Source organism: Ranitomeya variabilis, chromosome 4, assembly GCF_051348905.1.
Source record: "Ranitomeya variabilis isolate aRanVar5 chromosome 4, aRanVar5.hap1, whole genome shotgun sequence".
NCBI classification, from domain to species: domain Eukaryota; kingdom Metazoa; phylum Chordata; class Amphibia; order Anura; family Dendrobatidae; genus Ranitomeya; species Ranitomeya variabilis.
This window is the reverse complement of record NC_135235.1, coordinates 751,139,897-751,166,669: the sequence shown is the minus strand read 5'-3', so window position 1 is coordinate 751,166,669 and position 26,773 is coordinate 751,139,897. Positions and strand designations below refer to the sequence as shown.

Here is a 26,773-nt window from a genome sequence, read left to right as displayed (position 1 = left end):
GACACTCTGTCCAATTCAGCAAAGATAAGTCCTTGCTTGTCCTTTTGCAGTCCACTTGTTGTGGACTTATTTGTTCAGCACATTCTATGTTTTGCTCATTTGTCCAGCTTATCAGTATGGATCTATTCAGCTAAGCTGGAAGCTCTGGGCTGCAGATTTTGCCCTCCACACCTTTAGTCAGGTGTGGATATTTTTGCATATCTCTGCGGTGGACTTTTTCTAGTTTTTATTACTGACCGCACAGTGTTCTTTCCTGTACTATCTGTCTAGCTAGAAGTGGCCTCCTTTGCTAAATATTGTTTCATACTACGTATGTCATTTCCTTCTCCTCTCATGGTCAATATTTGTGGGGGGCTGTCCTATCCTTTGGGGATCTTCTCTGAGGCAAGATAGCTTTCCTATTCCTACCTTTAGGGGTAGCTAGTTCTCCGGCTGTGACGAGGTGTCCAGGGAGTGACAGGAACATCCCACGGCTACTGCTAGTGTTGTGTTAAGATCAGGAACTGCGGTCTGTATAGTTACCACCTGCTCAGAGCTAGTCGCATGTCGCTCCTAAATTACCAGTCCATAACAGTGTGTCCTCCATACAGTGACATCCACAGTATGCCCTTCATACAGTACCATCTGTAGTGTGCCCGCCATACAGTGCCATCTGTAGTGCACTCCACAGAGGGCCCGCCATACAGTGCCATCTGTAGTGCACTCCATACAGTGCCATCCACAGTTGGCTCTCCATACAGTTCCATCTGTAGTCCACTCCACAAAGGGCCATCTACAGTGTGCCCTCCATACCGTGCAATTCGTAGTGCACTCCATAAAGTGTCATCCACAGTGTGCTCTTCATACCTCCCCATCCACCCTTCCGCTGACTGGCCAAGATAAGAGCAGCTGCAACTTCGGTGCTTCCAGGGCCAACTACCCCCACCAGTGATGATGTCCTCAAGGACAGTTTTGAACTATAAAAGGGTATCTGTCTCTGTTCCAAGAGACATTCTACAGGATGTCAGCTTAATGGACCATGGCCCTGGCTGGAGGAACACAGATCTGCTCAATTGACCATCACTGAACCCTCAAAGACATTTGGAGAAGCCAGGTTGGAACAAACAGGCCACCTGGCCCCATGGAGACAATCGGAAAAGCCAGGTTTTGAGCCTCCGGTCACTGGCCCCATGGAAACCTTTGGAGAAGTCAGGTTGTGACCCTTTGGTCACCTGACCACACCCATGGAGACGTTCAGTGAAGCCAGGTTGGGACAACCAGGTCAGCTGGCGCTATGGAGATGTTTGAAGAAGCCAGGTTGGGATTCACCGGTCACCTGGCCCCATGGAAATGTTCATAGAAGCCAGGTTGTGACCCTCTGGTCACCTGTCCCCAACCATGAAGAAGTACAGAGAAGTGTTGTGAACTCCGTTTTCAGGCTCCCTCTTGTGGTCACAGATGGTATTGTGTGACTTTGGTTTTTTGGCTCCCCCTGGTGGTTTGGTTTATTATCCTGCGGGTCTGCTGGATCAGCTGCCTCGTTATTCACCAGGGAGGCTCCTATTTAGCTCTGCTTCACTTCCACTTGTTGCCGGCTGTCAATGTATTCAGTGCTATTCTGATTACTCCTGATTATCTCGTTTTCTGCCTCTTCAGGATAAGCTAAGTTCTGTTTGAATATTTTTTGCTCATCTGCCTGCAATATGATTTCTGTGTATGATGAGTCTAGTCCAGCTTGCTAATATGTGATTTCTTTTTGCTGGTAAGCTCTGGGGTACGGAGTTGCTTCCCCCGCACCGTTAGTTGGTGCGGGGGCTCGAGCAATCTCTGCGTGGATATTTTGAATAGGGTTTTTTATTGACCGCACAGTTCCCTTCCTATTTTCTGCTATCTAGTATTAGCGGGCCTCATTTGCTAAATCTGATTTCATCTCTGCATTTGTGCTTTCCCCTTAACTCACCGTTAATATTTGTGGGGGGGCTATTCTATATCTTTGGGGTCATTCCACTGAGGCAAGTGAGGACTTACTTTCCCTCCAGGAATAGTCAGTTTCTCAGGCCGTGACGAGACGTCTAGGATTTTTAGGTAACGTTCCACGGCTGCCTATAGTTGTTTGCGGATAGGATCAGGTTGCGGTCAATCTAGTTACCACTTCCCCAGAGCTAGTAGTCTGTTCAGTTACTTAGCTAGTCCGACCTGCGATCCTTGCCACTAGGATCATAACAGAGAAGCCAGGTTGGGACAATCAGGTCACCTGACCCATGAAGATGTTTGGAGAAGCTAGGTTGTAACCCTCCGGTCACCTGACCCCATGGAGACGTTTGAAGAAGAAAGGTTGTGACTCTCCGATCACCTGGCCCCATGGAGACCTTTGGAGAAGCCAGGTTGGGACAATCAGGTCATCTGGCCCCATGGAGACATTCGGAGAAGCCAGGTTGGGACAATCAGATCACCTGGCCCCATGGAGAAGTTCAGAGCTGTAATGGATGGCGAGATATGGAGCCTGAAAGTCAGAACCTTTTGCTCGTCACTGTATATATATGTACTGAGGGTATGGGGTTACATGTGAGAGATGGCATACTGACATTTATATGTAAATTGCAAAAGTATTCACATCTGTGTCTTTTTTTTTTTTTGCAGATTCTGCTGAAAACAATGTTAATGTAAGTACAACCTGTACCAAAAATAGGAGTAAGGGGCAGGTAGGAACAAACAGCAGTCATGCCGGGATAAATAAGGCAATGATTTATTTTGTGTTGGATTCCACAATGGAGTGGCCGGTCTGGATTATCGATTTACATGAAGGCAGGAAGGGGCCGGACGGACAATGTGACATTAGTCATTCTTGGCCAAGACACCTTATCATTGTTAAGATATTTCCTCCGATGTTTTCAAAGGACGCTGCGTCTTTAACAAGCCCAGAAACTGACCCATTGAAATGGCAGGAAGGAAATCCCTCCCTTCCTTAATGGCCACAGCTGAATGCCTTGAAGAAGCCATGTTTTTTGCTTCTTTACTGTTTACATAAATGAGGTCTGGGCTGTTCGTCTTCTGCTTGTCGGCTGCTCTGGGTAATAACGGGATAGATGTGGCACAAAGTGCAGAGATCATGAGACTCAAGGGCAGTATGTACACTAAAGGCCACTGCTAGAGAGGCCCCCAGAACATAGTCTCTGTTCAAGAAGAAAAATGTAAAAACTCAGCCTCAAAGCCTGGTCCCATAGAAATGAGATCTAAAGGCACAGAAGGTCTTCTAGACTCCTATGTACTCCAACTCCAGACTCTTTTTTCTCCTTCCTCCTAACTCTTCTGTCCTCCTCCAAACTCCTCTATACCTTCCATACACCTCTGTCTGCCTCCAGACTCTTCGGTTGCCTCCTCTAGATTTTTTTTACTTCTCCAGACTCCTTGTTATCCCATCGGATCCCTTAACCCCTAACTCCAGTCTCCCCTATCCCCTTACTCCAGTCTCCCCATCACCTTACCTCAGTCTCCCATCACCTTACCCCAGTCTCCCCTATCCCCTAACTCCAGTCTCCCATCTCCCCTTACTCCAGTCTCCCCTATCCCCTTACCCCAGTCTCCCCAATCCCCTTACCCCGATCTCCCCTATTCCCTTACCCCGGTATCCCCTATACCCTTACTCTAGTCTCACCTATCCCCTTACTCCAGTCTCCCCTTTCGCCTTACTCCAGTCTCCCCTATCCCCTTACTCCCATCTCCCCTATCCCCTTACTCCAGTCTCCCATCTCCTTACCCCAGTCTCCCCTATTGCCTTACTCCAGTCTCCCCTATCGTCTTAGCCCAGTCTCCCCTATCCTCTTACTCCAGTCTCCCCTATCTCCTTACTCCAGTGTCCCCTATCCCCTTATCCCGGTCTCCCTTATCCACTTACTCTAGCCTCCCTTATTTCCTTGCCCCAGTCTCCCCTATCCCCTTACTCCAGTCTCCCCTATCGCCTTACTCCAGTCTCACCTATCCCCTTACTCCAGTCTCCCCTATCCCCTTACTCCAGTCTCCCCTATCGCCTTACTCCAGTCTCCCCTATCGCCTTACCCCAGTCTCCCCAATCCCCTTACCCGAGTCTCCCCTATTCCCTTACCCCGGTATCCCCTATCGCCTTACTCCAGTCTTCCCTATCACCTTTTTTCCAGTCTCCCCTCTCCCCTTACTCCAGTCTCCCCTATCGCCTTACCCCTTTCTCCCTAATCCCCTTACCCCGGTATCCCCTATTCCCTTATCCCGGTATCCTCTATCCCCTTACTCAAGTCTCCCCTATCCTCTTACTCCAGTCTCCCCTATCGCCTTACTCCAGTCTCCCATCTCCTTACCCCGGTCTCCCCTATCTCCTTACTCCAGTGTCCCCTATCCCCTTACTCCTGTCTCCCATCTCCTTACCCCGGTCTTCCCTATCCCCTTACTCCAGTTTCCCCTATCCCCTTACTCCAGTCTCCCCTATTGCCTTACTCAAGTCTCCCCTATCTCCTTACTCCAGTGCCCCCTATCCCCTTACTCCTGTCTCCCATCTCCTTACTCCGGTCTTCCCTATCCCTTTACCCCGGTGTCCCCTATCCCCTTACTCCAGTCTCCCCTATCGCCTTACTCAAGTCTCCCCTATCCCCTTACTCCAGTCTCCCCTATCGCCTTACTCCAGTCTCCCATCTCCTTACCCCGGTCTCCCCTATCCCCTTACTCCAGATCCCCCTATCCCCTTACTCCAGTCTCCCAAATCCACTTACCCCAGTCTCCCCTATTCCCTTACCCCAGTCTCCCCTATCTCCTTACTCCAGTGTCCCCTATCCTCTTACTCCAGTCTCCCCTATCGCCTTACTCCAGTCTCCCCTATCCCCTTATTCCAGTCTCCCCTATCCCCTTATTCCAGTCTCCCCTATCCCCTTATTCCAGTCTCCCCTATCCCCTTACTCCAGTCTCCCCTATCCCCTTACTCCAGTCTCCCCTATCCCCTTACTCCAGTCCTCCCAATCCCCTTACCCCAGTCTCCCCTATTCCCTTACCCCCTTACCCCAGTCCCCCCAATCCCCTTACCCCAGTCCCCCCAATCCCCTTACCCCAGTCTCCCCTATTCCCTTACCCCGGTATCCCTTATACCCTTACTCTAGTCTCGCCTATCCCCTTACTCCAGTCTCCCCTATCGCCTTACTCCAGTCTCCCCTATCCCCTTACTCCAGTCTCCCCTATACTTATACAGACTCCGTTGTACTTTGCTGACTCATCTATATCCTTCTTTCAAATCCTTCTGTCCCATTTCCTCCAAATTGTCCTTCACCAAACTCCTCTGTACCCTCCTCCAGACTGCTTGAAGCCCTTTACCCTCCTCCAGATTCCTTGAAGCCCTCTACCCTTCTCCAGACTCCTTAGAGCCCTTTACCCTCCTCCAGGCTCTTCTGTCCTCTTCCCCCAGATCCATCTGTTCTCTCTTCTTTCAGTCTCCTCTGCTCCCTTTCAGACACGTTTCGCTCCTCCAGACGTCTCTGACCCTTGTTCACTCCAGACCCCTATGTACCTTCCAGACCCGTCTCTCAGATTCTCCCTTCTCCTAAGAAGAGGCAGATTAGGCATGCTGAAATCTAACATACCCGATCCCTAATTCTCCTCTACATCTGTCTTCGGGCTAAAGTTTACATGTAGGCCTACAGAACACCATGGAGCAATCTAGAATGTTGGGGGGGTCTCAAACATTACCAGACATTTAACATTTTCATCCCCGCAGAGAACGGAGGAAGCTCCAGAGGCCAACAACCACGCTTAAGATGGACGTGATGACGACCAAGGCTGGAGGATGCAGCAACCATCACCGCACTGTGCCATTTATAAAAACAGCAGTGAAGGGTTTGCTGGCAACCCTGGACACCCCGAGAAGACACAAACAGGACACCAGGGGACACCACGAGTCACCTTCGCACCACTGAGGACTTGCGCTCCTCATGGGTGGTCTCAGACTTCTGGAAAGTCCAGTTACCATAAAGTCCTTGGATCCTCAGGGCTTTTCTCGGCTCCTTTGCTCTTCAGGACACTAAGGACTAAACGCTGACGAGGTTCCAGAAACTAGACATGATGGCCACCCCCATCTGTAGCAGGACGTGTAGAACAGCTTCATGGCAAGAAGACGTTGTAACCCAAGACATGAGAACTTTCCATGTCACTGCTAAGAGCCCCTAGGGGCCACATCCTCCCTGATCTATAACCCACAGTAATGCCTGACCACCCTCCATTCCCCCAGGTAAGAGGCGCCTGCCTCCTGGGGCCCTGTATTTGGAGAAGGAGCCACATTTTGACTTTTCTATTGGGCCCTTCCTCAGTACAGTGCCCCAACAGTTAGAGCGCCCCCTCTCTGCTGTTCTCTGAGACACTGGAATCTTTTGCTTCATTGTATCGTTCGCATGTTGTAAATAAAGATTTTATATTGGAGAAACCGAAAAATCGTCATTTTTGGATAACGGAGTAGTGATACAGTGTGTGATAGGAGATTAGGTAACTCCTCTGGGGCAGAGTCTCAGGGAGATCTATGCCCCGTCCATAGATCTGAACAGCTCATTTACATATGAAGAAAAACATGGATTTCTCTGGAATAAGACATCGGATCGCAGATATAAAGGTGTCATTTTACTCAGCTTCCAAAGACGGCTCAGGAAGGACCATCGCTAACACATTCCCTTTAAGGTGAGTTATACAGTGGCAGGAGCAGGATCCCCTTCCAGCAGCACAGAGTATTAAAGTGAAGCTCTGATCACTGGGTTCGCGCCCGAAAGAGACCTTTGTGATTTCAGGATTTATAAACTTATCATTCATTGTGTGTCCAGCCGCCGTCCACATGTAGATGTCTGGAAATCCTCTGACGACAGCTTGTCCGTGTCAGGCACGTCTGTGCAAAAGAAAAGAATAGCTGAATGCTGGAAGGGAACAAGAGCGCCCCCCATCACTGCTGGTGACACCAGGATGTCAATTCTTGGGGCATGTTCACACGATGCAATCGTCATGTTTTTGCTGCAATCTAGCAATACCTCTTTCATAGAAAATACGTTCCTTCGAGATCGGAGTTTGAATGGATATGCAAATGAGGCTGAAGTGCTTTTGGCGCTGGAAGCTCTTCCCAATCCTCTGTCATTCTTATTTCCGCCCTGTGCCGCTTCATCCTGCCTGACTGATAGTCTCTGCGCCGTGTGACTGCAGGTAGAAAAGCTGTCAGTTGTGCAGGAGGAGGCGGGGAATAGAGCTGGAGTGACAGAGGCTTCGGATCTACCATAGCTCTTCAGCCTCATTTGCATATTAATGTCAAGAAGACAGCCAGTACTGCTGCTTGTTCAGGAGTCACCCACTAAGGTGCCCACTGCGGTGTTACCCAGATAAGGGGGTTGACTCATAACTATGCCTCTGGTCAGGAGAGTATTTTCCTCCACACACAACAAACTGCTCTTTCCTGCAGGCTGCCGTGCACGTCCTTTCTAGTGAGCATGCATCAACATGTGCAGAAGTGATCACAGGGAGTGCAGCAGACTGTGCAGCCCAGAGAGGCAGTTGACTGTATAGCAGACACAACAAGTCTGTGAAACCTGAAAAGGCAGACATGCTTGATCTGCTGTACAATGGATTGCCTCTCCAGGATACAAATATGCTACATGATAGCCTGTCTCTCCTTGCTGGACAGACTCGTTGAATCTCTGTCATGAATCGGGGGTATTTGGTTGCCCCAGTTCCTTCAGAGATTTATTTACATCCCACTTCCCATTTCTGGTTTGGAACTGGCAGCTCTCTGGTGCCCCCCTTACCCTCAGGTCAGTCAGGGAACTGCACGTAGGATAATTAGTTGCCAGAAAGGCTGCCTTGCTATGTACTGGCTATTGGGCACTCTGCAGCAATGGCGATATAACTACTCCCACTCAGGCAGGAATTATAATTATCAAACGCCGTCCGTCGCTGCCAATTTTGCCCAACCAGATCAGAACGCTTTGCTGCCACTAGCTCCTATTACTATGATTAATAGCGGGTCAGGAGCCAACCTAATCAATAGCGTGATTTACTTCAGAGGCCGTTGGAGGTACGCTTTAGAGCAAGGAGAACGAGACTAGTAAATATTATAGCTTTTACTCCAAAAAGATTAGGCAGTGTTTACAAAAAGTATAAAAATGATATTACAAGATGAGATAATTATAGTATGTACAGAACGATTACAAAATAAAAGGGATTAAAGGTAAAAATAAACTTACAGTTGTCTTATGTCATTCCACGGTAAGCCATGCGGCAGGGAGGAGGAGGAGCATATGTCCCAATGCATCAGGCACAGTATCTGCTAGGTGACTTCCCAGGCCAAGAGAGACAGAGGAAGAGAGAGGGGGCTCTAGTCCCGCCTCTGTGTCTCATACTTGTGCTCAAACTTAAGGCTCTCTCACTGTGCTGACCCCACTGTGTGGTTGGGGAACTCCCATTTCTGAACAGTTATGAAATACTCTATTACCCATATCTATTAGGGTGAACCTCGTAGAAGAAAGACCAAATTATCATTATGCTCAGCATTACATGGGGGTTCATTTAAGTATAAACACAAATTGGATACATGACCTGCTTACAGAGAAATCCATTCCTTGGATTTTGTTGGGTTTGGATCCTAGAGATTTCACTGGGCTATAGATCTATCGGTTGACATTCGGAATATGTAACTTTTATATCTCTATCACTAATTGGGGGCAAGTAATGCCCTACTATTAATTTTTTAAATAAACAAGAGCACATGTTTCCACAACTGCCTTCAGCCAGCTTAGGGCCATAAACTACTCAGTGGGGGGCTGCTAGCACACTAGTATCACTTTGCACAAAGTGTGTAGTGAGAAGGAGCTGGGAGGGGGGTCAAAAAGCCCACAGTGTGTGTCTATAAAGCCATAGAACCTTCTAGAACTATACTCAGAATATGGCATATTTATATTATAGTGACACTGTCATATAGTAGTCTGCCACTCCAGGTAGCACAGACTTGCCACTTCATTACAGCCCCATACAATTTAGCTTCCTTCAGACTGTCACTGAGATTAAGAGAACAAGAGCATGACAAGTGGGAGGAGCTGAGGAACAGTGACAGGACCGTCATCATAGACGTCATTACCCCGGAGCCACTTTCTCCCGACGCTGTCGGCAGGAATACGCCATCATCTGCACCGTCAGGGTCAGAAGCAGGAGGTTAATGAAGATGAGGAGCCGGATACCGAGGAGGAGCCAGGGGGAGGTGGGTCCTGCAGAGAGAGTATCAGCGGTAACACAGAGCCAGAAATGTGTACATCCCCCGCTGCCACGGGATGGGGGGCTGCCCTTGTACAGGCTTATCTGTGATCTGTAACCACCACCCCAGAAACCAGGAGCCTCCGATCCTCACCGGATAACACAAAGCTGAACTGATCACTGAGCACAACTTCGTAGTCACTGCGGTTAGCAGCACACGTGTACGGTCCGAGGCTGGGAACATTGTGGATGCTGGCGTAAAACGTGGCGCTTCTCTCTTTCCACACGGTTGCGGAGCTGATGACTGCATTACCGAGACGCAGCGAGTAAGTGACCGGTGGAGATCCAAGGGCAGAACTACAAACTATGGGCTCCAAGCTCCCGATGGTTGTGAGGAAAGAGTTAACGGTCACGTGCGGTATTGAAAGTTTCTCTAGCGGATAAGAAAAGAGGATTCAAAAAAGTCTCATAACATCTCAAACATTCCGCCATATAGTGTTCTACACAACCACACATAGGTATGTCCAGCTATCGCCCAATATCACAGCTCCCATTTGCTTCCAAACTCTCCTGAACTTTCCTCCCACCTCTCATCTAACTTGCTCTTTGACAATCTACAATCTGGTTTCCGCCCCCATCACTCAACTGAGACAGCCCTGACCAAAATCACTAACGACCTACTTACAGCCAAAGCTAACGGACAATACTCTGTACTCCTCTTTCTAGACCTGTCCTCTGCTTTCGACACAGTTGACCACTGCCTCCTACTACAGATCCTCTCCTCCTTTGGCATCAAAGACCTCGCCCTATCCTGGATCTCCTCGTACCTTTCCAACCGCACATTCAGCGTCTCCCACTCCCACACTACCTCCTCATCCCACCCTCTCTCTTTTGGAGTCCCCGAAGGCTCTGTTCTAGGACCCCATCTCATCTCAATCTATACACTTGGCCTTGGACAACTCATAAAGTCTCATGGTTTCAAGTAACACCTTTATGCTGATGACACTCAGGTCTACTTCTCTGGCTCAGACTTTACCGCTCTGCTGTCCAGAATCCCGTAGTGTCTATCAGCCATATCCTCCTTCTCCTCTCGCTTCCTCAAACTCAATGTGGACAAATCTGAACTCATCATCTTTCCTCCATCCCATAGATCTTCCTTACCTGACCTATCTATCACAATTAACGACATCACGCTTTCCCCCGTACCGGAAGTCCACTGCCTCAGAGTAACCTTTGACTCTGCCCAGTCCTTCAAACTGCACATCCAAGCTCTCTCCACCTCCTGTCGCCTCCAGCTCAAAAGTATCTCCAGAATCCGTCCTTTCCTCAACCGTCAATCTACTAAAATGCTTGTGCATGCCCTCATCATCTCCCGCCTTGACTACTGCAACATCCTTTTCTGTGGCCTCCCTGGTAACACCCTTGCACCTCTGTTGTGAATTCTGCTCTTGGGCTCCCTCCGGTGGTTGTTGGTGGTAGTGCAGTTGTCTTGGGGTTGTAATCCGGGCAGGTGTTTCTGCTGATTGCAGCTCTATTAGGTATTTAGGTCTGCAGGATCCATGAGTCCATGCCAGTTGTCCATTGTACTTGGAGGGATTGCATCTATCTCTGGCTCCTCATGCCCTGCTGCCAATTCATCTAAGATAAGTGTCTGGTTTTTGTCTCTGTGCACACATGCAGTGTGCTTTGCAATTCAGTGCAATTCATTGTGTTTTTGTCCAGCTTAGACTTTGTTTGGATTTTTCAGTCATGCTGGATTCTCAGGAGATGCAGATATACTTTCTATGTCTTTAGTTAGATGTAGAATATTTGTATTATCTGCTGTGGATATTTTTAGGATTTTAATACTGACCGCTTAGAATTCTGTCCTATCCTTTTCTATTTAGCTAGAAGTGCCTCTTTTGCTAAATCCTGTTTTTCTGCCTGCATGTGTTTTTCCTCTTATACTCACAGTCAATATTTGTGGGGGGCTGCCTATCCTTTGGGGTTCTGCTCTGAGGCAAGATAGAATTCCCATTTCCATCTATAGGGGTATTTAGTCCTCCGGCTGTGTCGAGGTGTCTAGGACGTGTTAGGTACATCCCACGGCTACTTCTAGTTGCGGTGTTAGTTTAGGGGTTGCGGTCAGTACAGGTACCACCTACTCCTGAGAAAGTCTCTCATGCGGCTCCAAGGTCACCGGATCATAACAGTACAACTGGCCATCAATGAGTTAAATGCATCTCAGAAGAAGGGAAGAAAGAGCCATTTTTTTTTCTGTAGCCTGCTTTGTCTTTTCTTCTCTCTTTTCCTCTGGGTGACTGAGGAGTCTTGTGCTAGCATGGATGTTCAGGGATTAGTTTCTCGTATAGACCAGCTTGCTACTAAGGTACAGGGTATTTCTGATTATATTGTTCAGACTCCGCTTTTAGAACCTAGGATTCCTACTCCTGATTTGTTTTTTGGGGACAGGTCCAAATTTTTGAGTTTTAAAAACAATTGTAAACTGTTTTTTGCTCTGAAGCCTCGTTCCTCTGGTGATCCCATTCAGCAGGTTAAAATTGTCATCTCCCTGCTGCGTGGCGACCCTCAGGATTGGGCATTTTCCCTGGAATCTGGGAATCCGGCCTTGCTTAATGTAGATGCCTTTTTTCAGGCTCTAGGATTATTATATGATGAACCAAATTCTGTGGATCAAGCGGAGAAGACCTTGTTGGCCCTGTCTCAGGGTCAAGAAGCGGCAGAATTGTATTGTCAGAAATTTAGAACATGGTCTGTGCTAACTAAATGGAATGAGGATGCTTTGGCGGCAATTTTCAGAAAGGGTCTTTCTGAATCTGTTAAGGATGTTATGGTGGGCTTTCCCACGCCTGTTGGTCTGAGCGATTCTATGTCTCTGGCCATTCAGATTGATCGGCGCTTGTGGGAGCGCAGAACTGTGCGCGCTGTGGCGTTGTCCTCAGAGCAGATGCCTGAGCCTATGCAGTGTGATAGGATTCTGTCTAGAATGGAACAACGGGGATTCAGACGTCAGAATAGGTTGTGTTTTTATTGTGGCGATGCTTCTCATGTCATTTCAGTCTGCCCAAAGCGTACAAAGAGAATCGCAAGTTCAGTTACCATCGGAACTGTACAACCTAAATTTCTGTTATCTGTGACCTTGATCTGCTCATTGTCGTCATTTTCTGTCATGGCGTTTGTGGATTCAGGCGCCGCTTTGAACTTAATGGACTTTGAATTTGCCAGGCGTTGTGGTTTCCCCTTGCAGTCTTTGCAGAACCCTATTCCTTTAAGGGGCATTGATGCTACACCTTTGGCTAAAAATAAACCCCAGTTTTGGACACAGGTGACCATGTGCATGGCGCCAGCCCATCAGGAAGATTGTCGTTTTCTGGTGTTGCATAATTTGCATGATGCTATTGTGCTGGGTTTTCCATGGTTGCAGATACATAATCCTGTGTTGGATTGGAAGTCTATGTCTGTGACTAGTTGGGGTTGTCAGGGGGTTCATAATGACGTTCCTGTGATGTCAATCTCCTCTTCCTCCTCTTCTGAAGTTCCAGAGTTTTTTTCTGATTTTCAGGATGTATTCGATGAGCCCAAGTCCAGTTCCCTTCCACCGCATAGGGACTGTGATTGTGCTATTGACTTGATTCCAGGCTGTAAGTTTCCTAAGGGCCGACTTTTCAACCTGTCTGTGCCTGAACATACCGCCATGTGGAGTTATGTTAAGGAGTCTTTGGAGAAAGGGCATATTCGGCCATCTTCTTCACCGTTGGGAGCGGGATTCTTTTTTGTTGCTAAGAAGGATGGCTCCTTGAGACCCTGTATTGATTATCGCTTCTTGAATAAGATCACGGTCAAGTTTCAATACTCTTTACCTTTGCTTTCCAATTTGTTTGCCAGGATTAAGGGGGCTAGTTGGTTTACTAAAATTGACCTTCGGGGGGCATATAATCTTGTTCGTATTAAGCAGGGTGACGAATGGAAAACTGCGTTTAATACGCCCGAAGGCCATTTTGAATACCTTGTGATGCCACTCGGGCTCTCTAATGCTCCATCTGTTTTTCAGTCCTTCATGCATGATATCTTCTGGAATTATCTTGATAAATTCATGATTGTATATTTGGATGACATCTTAATTTTTTCCGATGATTGGGAGTCTCATGTGAAACAGGTCAGGATGGTATTTCAGATCCTTTGTGATAATACTTTGTTTGTGAAGGGGTCTAAGTGCCTTTTTGGAGTGCAGAAGGTTTCTTTTTTGGGCTTTATTTTTTCTCCCTCATCTATAGAGATGGATCCGGTTAAGGTTCAGGCCATTCATGATTGGATTCAACCCACATCCGTGAAGAGCCTTCAGAAATTTTTGGGCTTTGCTAATTTTTATCGCCGTTTCATTGCTAACTTCTCCAGTGTGGTTAAACCCCTGACCGATTTGACGAAGAAAGGCGCTGATGTAACGAATTGGTCCCCTGTGGCTGTCTCTGCCTTTCAGGAGCTTAAACGCCGATTTACTTCTGCCCCGGTGTTGCGTCAGCCAGATGTTTCTCTTCCATTTCAGGTTGGGTTGACACTTCTGAGATTGGGGCAGGGGCCATTTTGTCTCAGAGGAATTCTGATGGCTCCTTGATGAAACCGTGTGCCTTCTTTTCCCGTAAGTTTTCGCCTGCTGAACGCAATTATGATGTCGGCAATCGGGAGTTGTTGGCTATGAAGTGGGCGTTTGAGGAGTGGCGACATTGGCTTGAGGGAGCCAAGCACCGTATTGTGGTCTTGACCGATCATAAAAATCTGATTTACCTCGAATCTGCCAAGCGGCTGAATCCTAAACAGGCTCGATGGTCCCTGTTTTTCTCCCGTTTTGATTTCGTGGTCTCGTATCTTCCGGGTTCTAAGAATGTTAAGGCTGATGCCCTCTCTAGGAGTTTTTTGCCTGATTCTCCTGAGGTATTTGAGCCGGTTGGCATTCTGAAGGAAGGGGTGGTCCTTTCTGCCATTTCCCCTGATTTGCGACGGGTTCTGCAGGAATTTCAGGCTGACAAACCTGACCGCTGTCCTGTGGGGAAACTGTTTGTTCCTGATAGATGGACTAGTAGAGTGATATCTGAGGTTCACTGTTCTGTGTTGGCTGGTCATCCTGGTATTTTTGGTACCAGAGATTTGGTTGGTAGATCCTTTTGGTGGCCTTCTTTGTCACGTGATGTGCGTTCTTTTGTGCAGTCCTGTGGGACTTGTGCGCGGGCCAAGCCTTGTTGTTCCCGTGCTAGTGGGTTGCTTTTGCCCTTGCCGGTCCCTGAGAGGCCCTGGACGCATATTTCTATGGATTTTATTTCAGATCTTCCGGTTTCCCAGAGGATGTCGGTTATCTGGGTGGTTTGTGACCGTTTCTCTAAGATGGTTCTTCTGGTGCCTTTGCCTAAATTGCCTTCCTCTTCTGATTTGGTTCCGTTGTTTTTTCAGCATGTGGTTCGTTTGCATGGTATTCCGGAGAATATTGTGTCCGACAGAGGTTCCCAGTTTGTTTCTAGGTTTTGGCGGGCCTTTTGTGCTAGGCTGGGCATTGATTTGTCTTTTTCTTCTGCATTTCATCCTCAGACAAATGGCCAGACCGAGCGAACTAATCAGACTTTGGAAACTTATTTGAGTTGCTTTGTGTCTGCTGATCAGGATGATTGGGTGGCTTTCTTGCCATTGGCCGAGTTTGCCCTTAATAATCGGGCTAGTTCGGCTACCTTGGTTTCGCCCTTCTTTTGTAATTTTGGTTTTCATCCTCGTTTTTCTTCGGGGCAAGTTGAACCTTCTGATTGTCCTGGTGTGGATTCTGTGGTTGACAGGTTGCAGCAGATTTGGGCTCATGTGGTGGACAATTTGGTGTTGTCTCAGGAAGAGGCTCAGCGTTTTGCTAACCGTCGTCGGTGTGTTGGTTCCCGACTTCGGGTTGGGGATTTGGTCTGGTTGTCTTCCCGTCATGTTCCTATGAAGGTTTCTTCCCCTAAGTTTAAGCCTCGGTTTATTGGTCCTTATAGGATTTCTGAGTTTGGCCCTTCCGTCCTCTTTTGCCATCCATAATGTTTTCCATAGATCTTTATTGCGGAAATATGTGGTGCCCGTTATTCCCTCGGTTGATCCTCCTGCTCCTGTGTTGGTTGATGGGGAGTTGGAGTATGTGGTTGAGAAGATTTTGGATTCTCGCTTTTCGAGGCGGAGGCTTCAGTACCTTGTCAAATAGAAGGGTTATGGCCAGGAGGATAATTATTGGGTTTTTGCCTCTGATGTCCATGCTGCTGATTTGGTCCGTGCCTTTCATCTGGCTTGTCCTGATCGGCCTGGGGGCTCTGGTGAGGGTTCGGTGACCCCTCTTCAAGGGGGGGGTACTGTTGTGAATTCTGCTCTTGGGCTCCCTCCGGTGGTTGTTGGTGGTAGTGCAGTTGTCTTGGGGTTGTAATCCGGGCAGGTGTTTCTGCTGATTGCAGCTCTATTAGGTATTTAGGTCTGCAGAATCCATGAGTCCATGCCAGTTGTCCATTGTACTTGGAGGGATTGCATCTCTCTCTGGCTCCTCATGCCCTGCTGCCAATTCATCTAAGATAAGTGTCTGGTTTTTGTCTCTGTGCACACATGCAGTGTGCTTTGCAATTCAGTGCAATTCATTGTGTTTTTGTCCAGCTTAGACTTTGTTTGGATTTTTCAGTCATGCTGGATTCTCAGGAGATGCAGATATACTTTCTATGTCTTTAGTTAGATGTAGAATATTTGTATTATCTGCTGTGGATATTTTTAGGATTTTAATACTGACCGCTTAGAATTCTGTCCTATCCTTTTCTATTTAGCTAGAAGTGCCTCTTTTGCTAAATCCTGTTTTTCTGCCTGCGTGTGTTTTTCCTCTTATACTCACAGTCAATATTTGTGGGGGGCTGCCTATCTTTTGGGGTTCTGCTCTGAGGCAAGATAGAATTCCCATTTCCATCTATAGGGGTATTTAGTCCTCCGGCTGTGTCGAGGTGTCTAGGACGTGTTAGGTACATCCCACGGCTACTTCTAGTTGCGGTGTTAGTTTAGGGGTTGCGGTCAGTACAGGTACCACCTACTCCTGAGAAAGTCTCTCATGCGGCTCCAAGGTCACCGCATTATAACACACCTCTCCAGTCCATCCTTAACTCTGCTGCCTGACTAATTCTTCTCTCTCCTCGCTACTCCTCTGCTTCCCCCCTCTGCAAATCTCTTCACTGGCTCCCATTCTCTCAGCGTATCCAGTTAAAATTACTAATACTGACCTACAAAGCCATCCAAAACCTGTCTCCTCCATATATCTCTGAACTAATCTCCCGATATCTTCCCTCACATAATCTCCGGTCCTCCCAAGACCTCCTTCTCTCCTTCACACTTATCCGCTCCTCACCCAACCGCCTCCAAGACTTCTCCCGAATATCCCCCATCCTCTGGAATTCTCTGCCCCAACACGTCCGACTATCAACCACATTTGGATCCTTCAGACGGAACCTGAAAACCCACCTCTTCAGGAAAGCCTACAGTCTGCACTGACCCCGCTGCCTCCTGACCACTACCGAAGCTACCACCTCACCAACACCAGAACTCCTGCAACCCTCAACCTATTGCCTCCTTCCCCATAATCCTGTAGAATGTAAGCCCGCAAGGGCAGGGTCCTCGCCCCTCTGTATCAGTCTGTCATTGTTAGTTTACTGTAAGTAATATCTGTAACTTGTATGTAACCCCTTCTCATGTACAGCACCATGGAATCAATGGTGCTATATAAATAAATAATAATAATAGGGGGCAGTATTATAGTAGTTATATTCTTGTACATAGGAGCAGTATTATAGTAGTTATATTCTTGTACATAGGGGCAGTATTATAGTAGATATATTCTTGTACATAGGGGGCAGTATTATAGTAGTTATATTCTTGTACATAGGGGGCAGTATTATAGTAGTTATATTCTTGTATATAGGGGGCAGTATTATAGTAGTTATATTCTTGTACATAGGGGCAGTATTATAGTAGTTATATTCTTGTACATAAGAGCAGTAATATAGTAGTTATATTCCTGTACATAGGAGCAGTATTATAGTAGTTATATTATTGTACATGGGGCAGTATTATAGTAGTTATATTCTTGTACATAGGGACAGTATTATAGTAGTTATATTCTTGTACATAGGAGCAGTATTATAGTATATTCTTGTACATAGGGGCAGTATTATAGTAGTTATATTCTTGTACATAGGAGCAGTATTATAGTAGTTATATTCCTGTACATAGGAGCAGTATTATAGTAGTTATATTATTGTATATAGGGGGCAGTATTATAGTAGTTATATTCTTGTACATAGGGGCAGTATTATAGTAGTTATATTCTTGTACGTAGGAGCAGTATTATAGTAGTTATATTCTTGTACATAGGGGCAGTATTATAGTAGGCATATTCTTGTACATAGGAGCAGTATTATAGTATATTCTTGTACATAGGGGCAGTATTATAGTAGTTATATTATTGTACATAGGGGCAGTATTATAGTAGTTATATTCTTGTACATAGGGGGCAGTATTATAGTAGTTATATTCTTGTACATAGGGGGCAGTATTATAGTAGTTATATTCTTGTATATAGGGGCAGTATTACAGTAGTTATATTCTTGTACATAGGAGCAGTATTATAGTAGTTATATTCATGTACATAGGAGCAGTATTATAGTAGTTATATTATTGTACATAGGGGCAGTATTATAGTAGTTATATTCTTGTACATAGGGGGCATTATTATAGTAGTTATATTCTTGTACATAGGGGCAGTATTATATTAGTTATATTCTTGTATATAGGGAGCAGTATTATAGTAGTTATATTCTTGTACATGAGGCAGTATTACAGTAGTTATATTCTTGTACATAGGGAGCAGTATTATAGTAGTTATATTCTTGTACATAGGGGGCAGTATTATAGTAGTTATATTCTTGTACATAGTACCAGTATTATAGTAGTTATATTCTTGTACATAGGGGGCAGTATTATAGTAGTTATATTCTTGTACATAGGGGGCAGTATTATAGTAGTTATATTCTTGTACATAGGAGCAGTATTATAGTAGTTATATTCTTGTACATAGGGAGCAGTATTATAGTAGTTATATTCTTGTACATAGGAGCAGTATTATAGTAGTTATATTCTTGCACATAGGAGCAGTATTATAGTAGTTATATTCTTGTACATAGGGAGCAGTATTATAGTAGTTATATTCTTGTACATAGGAGCAGTATTATAGTAGTTATATTCTTGTACATAGGAGCAGTATTATAGTAGTTATATTCTTGTACATAGGGGCAGTATTAAAGTAGTCATATTCTTGTACATAGGAGCAGTATTATAGTAGTTATATTCTTGTATATAGGGGGCAGTATTTTAGTAGTTATATTCTTGTACATAGGGGCAGCATTATAGTAGTTATATTCTTGTACATAGGGGCAGTATTACATTTGATATCCTTTTATTTGGGGCTGTATACTACACTTACCCTGCAGTATAAAGGAGAACCCCACACTGTATGGCGAATACTTCAGGCTGTTGTTTGCTTTACATTTATAAGGTCCCAGTCTCGTGTCATCGTAGATGGTGACATTGAAGGCGGCCTCTCTCTCCTTTGACACCGTCCTTTTACCCACGGTCATCTGATTGAGGAATAAGGTGTAAGTGATGGGGAGAGATCCGCTCCTGCAGACGCAATGAATCGTCTCTGTGTCCCCAGTCATCGTGTAGACAGATTTCACCATCAACACCGTCTGTGACAAAACTTCTGAAACACAGATACACATTAGATAACAACACCTCCTAGAGATACAGGGGGTCAAACTTGCGCGACACGGATCTTAAAACAAGTGCAAGGAGATGGACATACTGCCCATGTTCCAGCTTGAAGATATGAGCATTGTTGTGATATATAATTTTTATTATGACATGCAGTATTAGTGATAGATTATATTCTGCCCGACAGTAGGGAGAGTTTAGATCAATATTTGGGACTAGCCCAGAGTGGGAGGGGATAAGGTGAAGCGACAGAACCAGTTTCCTGTCAGGAAGCTAGATAGGGTCCAGCATGTGCCAGAAGCAGAGGTCTGACTAGTCAGCAGAGATGCATGACGTGGGTGTTCCTGACGTGAGGGGAGACTGAGACAGTGGATAGCGAGATCCGGAATAAAGAAAAGAGAAGTGACAGAAGGACAGAATGATGCACTGGATATGGGTGCAGAGACAGGAAGCCTAGCCATATGGCCTCAAGTGGGGGTACAAGACACAAAAGGGCACAAAAGATCATCCAGCTCTCCAATACCTAAGGGAGTGTCTTATCTAGAAATGCTAACCCAGAATATGCGGTGCACGCCCCGGTAGGGTAAAGTGGAAGGAGAAGACCCGCCAAGTGATACATGACGAAGGAGGCATTGGTAAAAATGGGGATAGAGTGCTTAAGAAGAGTAGAAGACCCCACCCAGTGAAAGAAGGAGCAGGGAAGGAAGAGGCAATACCTCTTGGCCTGGCGGAGCCTGAAGTAGAGCCAGAGGGGCGAGACGGATGTTGAGCCTGTGATCTTAGCCTGGTTCATGGCCCATGGATGAACCAGGTGACTGGAAGCCTTAAAATCCCAGACCCCAGTGAGTTTTTCACCGATCCCCAAAGCAGACCTCACCCCTGGGAGAGCACCCCATATTACCGAGGCACGGTGGATCACGTCTGGGTCGAAAAAGGAGGAAGGAATGGGTGCGAGCCTAGTTAGATGGCCTCAAGGGTGAAGATCTTGTGAGGTATATGAAATGTGGGAAGGTCCTATTCTTCGACCGGAAGAGAGGATACAACTTTCTGGAAGAGGAGTGCACCAAGCATACGGTTACATGAACGCTCGTTTAGTCCAGCAGAGTCCCTTCTCCTCTCATTCCCAGAGTCTGCAGCCCGGAGAATGGGTGCAGTTCCTTAAAGAAAATGGCCCACAGGGGTGGTTTGCGGTGGCTGTCTCCAGGGTGAAGATGGGGCCGGAGATCAAAGAATAGCCAGCGGCAGCGCAGCCCCAGATGAAGGCTCCTGTTCCTAGAGCCCTTATTCCTTAATTCCTCAGGGCTCAAATGGAGGAAGATATTAGGAGGGCAACACCAAGTCTCCAAAGTTCCTCTGAGGAGCTAGGGACTGCTGGCTCACAGTGGCCAATAAAGCTGCTGTTTATGTGACCCAGCTGCATATGTACAAGAGGTTGGGTCAAGATGAAAAACCTGGGTCTGAGCAAGGTCAGAGGAAGACCAGTGAGGAGAAAGGAAAAGGGAGTCGGGAGCTGGAGGAAGTTCATGTTGTGCCCATTGCACACTCGTGTCTGGATCAGTTCCAAAGTTCCAGAAGGATCAAGTCCAGTGGACCTATGGTCTAAAAGCCCGGGACTCCAGTAACCTGATAACTACAAATGGCTGAATTTGTTGTCTCCCCCAGTTTTGTTGCACTCATTGCACTTCCCCTTGTTGGATTGAGAGGCATTGCAAGAGCGGAACAGAGAATGTGATATGAAGAGTGCCCCGGGCGGGAGTTCCAAGGCATCAGAGAGCTGAGAAACAAAGTACCAGCCATATAGAGTGGTGGTCGCCCTCAATGAACTGTTGAACATCTGGTCCTGGCCAGCCAAATTCACCGGTATCATGGGGGGAAAAGGGAACGTGAGACAAAAAGAGTGTCCTGGGTGAGAGTTTCAAGGCGTCAGCGAGCTGAGAACCAAAGTACCGGCCATATTGAGTGGTGGTCGCCCTCATTGAACTGTTTGACATCTAGTACTGGCCAGCTGAAGTCACCGGTATTATGGGGGGGGGGGGGGAAGGGAACGTGAGACAAAGAGAGTGTCCCGGACAGGAGTACCAAGGTGTCAGCGAGATGAGAAGCAAAGTACCAGCCACATTGAGCGGTGGTCGCCCTCATAGAACTGTTGAACATCTGGTCCTAGCCAGCCGAAGTCACCGGTATCATGGGGGAAAAGGGTACATGGGACCAAGAGAGTGTCCCGGACAGGAGTTCCAAGGCATCAGAGAGCTGAGAAGCAAAGTACCGGCCATATTGAGTGGTGGTTGACCTCATTGAAGTGTTGAACATCTGGTCCTGGCCAGCCGAAGTCACTGGTATCATGGGGGGAAAAGGGAACATGAGTGCAAAGACAGTGTCGCAGGCAGGAGTTCCAAGGCGTCGGCGAGCTTTGAAGCAAAGTACCGGCCATATTGAGTGGTGGTCGCCCTCATAGAACTGTTGAACATCTGGTCCTGGCCAGCTGAAGTCACCTGTATCATGGGCGAAAAGGGAACGTGAGATGAAGAGAGTGTCCTGTGCGGGAGTTCCAAGGCGTCAGTGAGCTGAGAAGCAAAGTACCAGCCATACTGAGCGGTGGTCGCCTTCGTAGAACTGTTGAACATCTGGTCCTGGTCAGCTCAAGTCACCGGCATCATGAGGCCTGTCAGATGCCTCTTTAGACAAAGTCCACACGCCTAGTGAGGATTCCCACCTTCCTGTAATGTGCCAGGACATAAGAGGCAAGAACCTCACCCACGGCTACCGCCACAGGCCACGTTACACGAGTATCCAGTTTCCGTTGTTATCTCCCCTCCTTCAACTAAAATCTAATAGACCACAGACACCGCAACATCATTTTCAGCCAATCACAGAGCCTCTGTGTCTGGGTTCTTCTGTGATTGGATGATACAGGATCTATGTGGCAATCTACAACCACAAACCCTTCAGTACCTTCTATCCCCGGGGATTTCATCATTACTTCTAGGTGACCAAGGATGTTACTACTGACCAAAGCCCTGTCCCAGACCACCAGGGATGGTACCACTAACCAAAACCCTATCGCAGACCTCCAGAGATGTTATCACTAACCCAGCTACTACCTTAGACCACCGGAAATGTCATCATGAATGTATCGATTCCCCTAGACCACCAGGGATGTTATTGTTAACCTTTTTACCACCCTAGACCACCAGGAATGTTATCATAAACTCTTCTACTACCCTAGACCACAAGGGATATTATCATTAACATTCTACTACCCTAGACCACCAGGAATGTTATCATAAACTCTTCTACTACCCTAGACCACAAGGGATGTTATCATTAACATTCTACTACCCTAGACCACTAGGAATGTTATCATATACCATTCTACTACTTTAGACTACCAGCTGATGTTATCACAAACCCTTCAACTACCCTAAACCACCAGGGATATTATCATTAACTATTCTACTACCCTAGACCACCAGGGATATTATCATTAACTATTCTACTACCCTAGACCACCAGGGATGCTATCATTAACTATTCTACTACCCTAGACCACCAGTGATGTGATCATAAACCCTCCTACTACCTTAAACCACCAGCGATGTTATCATAAACCTTTTTACTACCCTAGACCACCAGGGATGTTATCATAAACCCTTCTACTACCCTAGACCACCAGAGATCCAGAGATGTTATCATAAATCCATCTACTACTCCGACCACCAGGGATGTTATCATAAACCCTCCTACTATCCTAGACCACCAGGGATGTTATCATTAATCCTTATACTACCCTAGACCACCAGGAATGTTATTACAAACCCATTTTATACCCTAGACATATGGTCACGGACAGACAATATAAATGTGGACGTACCGGGAGCCATCTGTCCCTCGATGACACTCACTGAAATGAGGAGAGCAGACGTTAGTAGGGGCCATCATTACAGGACTATAAATCCCTCTAGCTTTTGGGAAACTACATCTCTCAGAATGCTGGCATGCTGAGAGTTGTAGTTTCCCCATATTGTGACTAGTCAGATCTGTGCATTAGGACCTGTTGCACTCGTCCAGAAGATCAGGAGGAGCAGGATCCACATCGTCCGTCTGCTGGATGTCACCGGTTTTGATACCCGGGAGAGGAAGCGTCGCTCACAAGGAAGTTGTGTGTTTCTTCACCACACCGGAGCTGCGGTCACATCTAGATCTTGTGCTTCACCTAAGAAGGTAACGGGCGGCCATTAATTACAGCACATCATCTACCGTGGCGCAATATATGGAAGTTTCATGACGGCTGTAATCTGTAATATACGTCACTGTGGATGGTGCAAACATCGGAACCGGATGATGCCGCACGCTTGGTCCAGGGTCTGTGGGTCCAGTTGGAGTTTAAGCGTCTATTCCACACGTTTTGATACATTTTTTCCACACAACTCTCCATTAATATACTTGGATACAGCACTCTGAACAGCCGGCTTCTTTAGCAATGACCTTTTGTGGCTTCCCCTCCTTGTGGAGTGTGCCAGTGACGCCTTCTGGACATCTGTCAGGTCAGAGTCTTCCCCATGATTGTGGAGCTACTGAAACAGACTAAGGGACCTTTATAAGCGCTTAGGAAGCCTTTACAGGTGTTTTCTGTTAATTATTCTAATTTACTGAGATAATGACTTTTGGGTTTCCATTGGCTGTAAGCCATAATCATCAACATTAACAAAAATAAACACGTGAAATCAATCACTCTGTGTGTAATGATTCTATAATATATGAGTTTCACTTTTTGCATTGAAGAACTGAAATAAATTCACTTTTTGATGATATTCTAATATTGTGAGAAGCATCTGTAGGTGGCACATGTATAGTATGTGTGTATTATGTTTGTGTATGTGTGTGTATGGTGTGTGTGTTTGGTATGTGTGCATGTATATGGAATGTGTATAGTATGTGTGTATATATATATATATATATATATATATACAGTATAGTATGTGTATGGTGTGTGTGTGTGTGTATGATATGCATGTTTGTGTATAGTGTGTGTTTGGTATGTGTGCATGTATATGGAATGTGTATAGTATGTGTGTATATATATATATATATATATATATATATACAGCATAGTATGTGTATGGTGTGTGTGTGTGTGTGTGTGTGTGTGTATGATATGCATGTTTGTGTATAGTATGTGTGTGTTTGGTATGTGTATGGGATGTTTGTATGTGTGTGGCACATGTATGATATGTGTGCCTGCATGACGGTTGTGTATGTGTGTGTATGGAGTGTGTGTATGGATATGGCATGTGAATAGTATGTGTGTGTATGGCATGTGTATGGTATGTGTGTATGTGTATGGTATGTATGTGTGTGCATGATGTATGTGTATATTGTGTATGTGTGTGTATAGTCACGATCATCAGGAAAGTTGTCAGCTAACCACAGTTTGTCTTCAAAGCTCATTTACTTTCATGTGTCAAGGGTCCATGACTCAATTTTCTCTGTGGGAGTCAAGGGTCCATGACTCAAGTTTGTCTGTGGGAGTCAAGGGTCCATGACTCAAGTTTGTCTGTGGGAGTCAAGGGTCCATGACTCAATTTTCTCTGTGGGGGTCAAGGGTCCATGACTGAAGTGTCTCTATGTGGGTCAAGGGTCCATGACTCAAGTTTCTCTGTGGGGGTCAAGGGTCCATGACTCAAGTTTCTCTGTGGGGGTCAAGGGTCCATGATTCAAGTTTCTCTGTGGGGGTCAAGGGTCCATGACTGAAGTGTCTCTATGTGGGTCAAGGGTCCATGACTCAAGTTTCTCTGTGGGGGTCAAGGGTCCATGACTCAAGTTTCTCTGTGGGGGTCAAGGGTCCATGATTCAAGTTTGTCTGTGGGAGTCAAGTCTGTATTAGCCGGTGGTCTCACAGGACACGCGGTCACAGGCCGAGGCTGCCATGTCGCTACACTGTCCATAGCAACCAATCACCAGCCTGCTTACACCTCACTACTGGGCACTGGAGAATTAAAGCAGGATTGTGATTGGAAGAAAGACAACTGGACTGTGATTGGAGGAATAAAAGATGAATTGTGATTGAAGGAAGTGAAGCCAGACTTTGGAAGAATGATAGTAGAGCTGTGATTGGAGGATGGAAGTCTGGACAGCGATTGGATGCTATGGGCGATGTGTCATGGCAGCGCTGCGGTCTCTTTTTTTTTGGCCCTTTCCTGCAGTGCTTCTCTTTTTTTATGACCCACTTTTTGTGGCAATTAATTGAATTCAATGGAAAATAATGGTATGGCTTCATAGTTAGGCAGAGTTTTGACCATCCTGCGGGGTCACTTATGAGTTGGTGATAATAATCATCACAAAAGTTGTCACGTATCCCCGTCCTTGTAACGAACAATAAAGTTACATTATTCAATTAAAGGCGTTGTCCATAGCCTCTCAGGTGTCAATAAAAACGTCAGCTCACCGCGCACAGACACAATCCCTCGCCCAGCGCTATCAACAAAGACACAAACGTCACCAGCGTCTTTTTATTTTTTACAAAGGTCTGAATTTTTTAAGTCACTAAAATATGAAAAAAATATATTTAAAAAAAAAAAACCTACAAGTCGGTTATGGCCACAGTCGCACCACCGTAAAACAGGCTGTGGGGGGAGAGCCCTGGAGCAGTCCTGGACCGCTAAGACTTTACATCCTTCCATGCAACGAGCAAGGACCCCGAGGAGCAAATCCATCACACAGATAAAGCGACAAGCGAGGACCTCCAGGAGGAAATCCATTACACAGATACAGTGACAAGCAGGGACCCCGAGGAGGAAATCCATCACACAGATAGAGCGGCAAGCGGGGACCTCCAGGAAGAAATCCATTACACAGATACAGTGACAAGCGAGGACCCCAAGGAGGAAATCCATCACACAGATAGAGCGGCAAGCGGGGACCTCCAGGAGGAAATCCATTACACAGATACAGTGACAAGCGAGGACCCCAAGGAGGAAATCCATTACACAGATACAGTGACAAGCGGGGACCCCGAGGAGCAAATCCATCACACAGATAAAGCGACAAGCGAGGACCTCCAGGAGGAAATCCATTACACAGATACAGTGACAAGCAGGGACCCCGAGGAGGAAATCCATCACACAGATAAAGCGACAAGCGAGGACCTCCAGGAGGAAATCCATTACACAGATACAGTGACAAGCGGGGACCCCGAGGAGCAAATCCATCACACAGATAGAGCGGCAAGCGGGGACCTCCAGGAGGAAATCCATTACACAGATACAGTGACAAGCGGGGACCTCCAGGAGGAAATCCATTACACAGATACAGTGACAAGCGGGGACCTCCAGGAGGAAATCCATTACACAGATACAGTGACAAGCGGGGACCTCCAGGAGGAAATCCATTACACAGATACAGTGACAAGCGGGGACCCCGAGGAGGAAATCCATTACACAGATACAGTGACAAGCGGGGACCCCGAGGAGCAAATCCATCACACAGATAGAGCGGCAAGCGGGGACCTCCAGGAGGAAATCCATTACACAGATACAGTGACAAGCGAGGACCCCAAGGAGGAAATCCATTACACAGATACAGTGACAAGCGAGGACCCCAAGGAGGAAATCCATTACACAGATACAGTGACAAGCGGGGACCCCGAGGAGCAAATCCATCACACAGATAGAGCGACAAGCGGGGACCTCCAGGAGGAAATCCATTACACAGATACAGTGACAAGCAGGGACCCCGAGGAGGAAATCCATTACACAGATACAGTGAC

General features: G+C 46.6%; 2 protein-coding genes across 2 annotated transcripts in view; one reads left to right on the top strand and one right to left on the bottom strand.

The window, feature by feature from the left end:
• PECAM1 (platelet and endothelial cell adhesion molecule 1) overlaps window positions 1–6,414 on the top strand; it is a 50,735-nt gene extending 44,321 nt beyond the window's left edge. The window contains exons 14-15 of the mRNA XM_077254725.1: window positions 2,620–2,642; window positions 5,711–6,414. Of these exons, the coding sequence (XP_077110840.1) occupies window positions 2,620–2,642; window positions 5,711–5,749 (62 nt within the window). The 3' untranslated portion in view covers window positions 5,750–6,414. The remainder of the gene's footprint in view (window positions 1–2,619; window positions 2,643–5,710) is intronic.
• A 175-nt stretch (window positions 6,415–6,589) lies between these two features.
• Window positions 6,590–24,951, bottom strand: LOC143769367 (allergin-1-like). The gene is made up of 7 exons (XM_077257844.1): window positions 24,906–24,951; window positions 23,060–23,221; window positions 22,880–22,909; window positions 18,719–18,997; window positions 9,362–9,640; window positions 9,095–9,221; window positions 6,590–6,862 (listed from the first exon to the last, which is right to left on the bottom strand). The coding sequence occupies exons 2-7, from the start codon at window positions 23,100–23,102 to the stop codon at window positions 6,853–6,855; spliced, it is 768 nt and encodes a 255-aa protein (XP_077113959.1). The 5' UTR covers window positions 23,103–23,221; window positions 24,906–24,951; the 3' UTR covers window positions 6,590–6,852.
• Between the last annotated feature and the right edge of the window lie 1,822 nt (window positions 24,952–26,773).

Excerpts from the sequence above, each read along its gene's own strand:
- LOC143769367 (XM_077257844.1), bottom strand. The coding sequence starts at position 23,102 with ATGTGGATCCTGCTCCTCCTGATCTTCTGGACGAGTGCAACAG. Across the intron at positions 18,998-22,879 it reads CGAGGGACAGATGGCTCCCG|AAGTTTTGTCACAGACGGTG; the intron begins GTACGTCCACAT and ends TCTGTGTTTCAG. Across the intron at positions 9,641-18,718 it reads GTTCTCCTTTATACTGCAGG|AGAAACTTTCAATACCGCAC; the intron begins GTAAGTGTAGTA and ends CTTATCCGCTAG.